At 62.1% G+C, this 1,755-nt stretch overlaps 1 protein-coding gene across 1 annotated transcript in view; it reads left to right on the forward strand.

Moving 5' to 3' along the window:
• Window positions 1–360: 360 nt before the first annotated feature.
• RADIL (Ras association and DIL domains) overlaps window positions 361–1,755 on the forward strand; it is a gene marked incomplete at its 5' end in the record, with an annotated part of 3,806 nt that continues 2,411 nt past the window's right edge. Inside the window, 2 exons of the mRNA XM_009576822.1 lie at window positions 361–551; window positions 1,590–1,699. Of these exons, the coding sequence (XP_009575117.1) occupies window positions 361–551; window positions 1,590–1,699 (301 nt within the window). The remainder of the gene's footprint in view (window positions 552–1,589; window positions 1,700–1,755) is intronic.

The following is a 1,755-nucleotide window of genomic DNA, read 5'->3' on the forward strand; positions in this document are numbered from 1 at the left end:
CGGTGAGCCCCTGGCTTCGCGCTCAGCGCTGCTCGGTCACCGTGCTCCGGTCACCCGCAGGCTCCCTCCAAGGTTTTTATGTACAAACCAAACAGGCAATTCCCTTCCCCTCCCTGGGGCTCCTGTAGTAACTGCCATGATCAAGAATAACCTCAGCCCCATGATTCGGATATTGCAAAGGATCAAAGCGCACTCAGAAGGGCTTGGGGCTCTTTCTGTGTTCCCAAGTAAAGGGTGCTGCTGCCTTGCAGCTCACCGTGTCCCCGATACCGGCTGAGAGCCCGCACGTGGCTGAGAGCCGAGAGGCAGGAGCAGCGTGCAGCCCGGGTCAGTGCTAGCCTCCCTCCCTCTGCCTTTCAGATGAGATGCTGGAGTCCTTCGACAACCACCCGCCCATCATCCTGCCCAGCGGGGGCTTCAAAGTGGACCTGGAGGTGGAGACGTTGGACGACAACATCTACCGGCACCTCCTTTACATCCGCCACTTCCTCTGGAGCCTGCAGAGCAAGAGCCCCCACACCAGCGAGGGGCCAGGCTCAGCACCCCCAAAGGTAGCGTGTACCCCATGGAGGGGCTGTTCCTCTCCTGGGTGGGCAGGAGGGTCTTGGGTCCCTCTGGAGACCCCTCCAAGCCCAGCGCCAAGGGCTTGCTGCCCTCGCTTGCTGCCCGGAGCTGCGGCGATGCCCTCGCGTAGAGCTGCTGGAAGGATTAGTGCTGCTAATCCCCCAGCCTGGGGGGAGCGGGAAGGTGAGCTGGAAGGACAGGCTCGTCCCAGCAATCTCGTTAGTGGGGAGGAGGGAGGAAGGGGGGATGTCTGCAGGCAGCGCTCCCCTTCTCCCTGCACCCTGCCTGTCCCCACAGCCAGGCAGGCTTGCACAAAAGCACTAATTAGCTAATGCCTATAAAGTACAGGGAGGGCGAGACGTGCTGCGGGTGCTAAGCTTAACTGCCATTTGTCTCCAGCTCCCTGGGGAGGACATCCCTTCAGCAGGTCCCCTTCTCCTCTCCCACTCTGTCCCCATTGACTGCAGCACCCACAGGCACCACTACCTCCTCCCGTCACCCTGGGGCCACATCACACAGCTGTGGGGCCTAATGCCTATAAAGTACAGGGAGGGCGAGACGTGCTGCGGGTGCTAAGCTTAACTGCCATTCGTCTCCAGCTCCCTGGGGAGGACATCCCTTCAGCAGGTCCCCTTCTCCTCTCCCACTCTGTCCCCATTGACTGCAGCACCCACAGGCACCACTACCTCCTCCCGTCACCCTGGGGCCACATCACACAGCTGTGGGGCCACAGGAGGAGCCATGGTCCCCCGGTGTCCCCCTCCAATGAAGTCCCCCAGCAGGGACATGACCAGGAGTCCCCTCCTGGCTGGCTGTGAGCATCCCCAGCATGGCCCTGGTCACAAAACTGGGGTGTGGGAGCTGTGCTGGGAAGCCAGGACAAGCCCTGGCGGTGTCCGAGTTGCCAAGGCTTTGGCTGGAGCCAGCAGCCATCCTGCCTGCAAAGCAGACAGGGTGGTGGGGTGCAGGTGGGGTGTGAAAAGCACACGTAAGGCGTCCCACAGAGCATTTTTTTCCTTCTTAAGAAAGAGGCATGCACGACGCCAGATTTCCTGGAGGTGAGCAAGAGCCCGGCTGCTGCCCTGCGGAGCACCGTCACCCAGGAGGACTACTGCTCCACAGGGGGCTGCGCCGAGCTGGGGGGGAGCCCCCCACTCTGTCTGGCCACCAACGGCTGCCCCTGCGAGCACC

The sequence above is a fragment of the Fulmarus glacialis genome, unplaced genomic scaffold (genome assembly GCF_000690835.1).
Source record: "Fulmarus glacialis isolate BGI_N327 unplaced genomic scaffold, ASM69083v1 scaffold40494, whole genome shotgun sequence".
In the NCBI taxonomy this organism is placed as follows: domain Eukaryota; kingdom Metazoa; phylum Chordata; class Aves; order Procellariiformes; family Procellariidae; genus Fulmarus; species Fulmarus glacialis.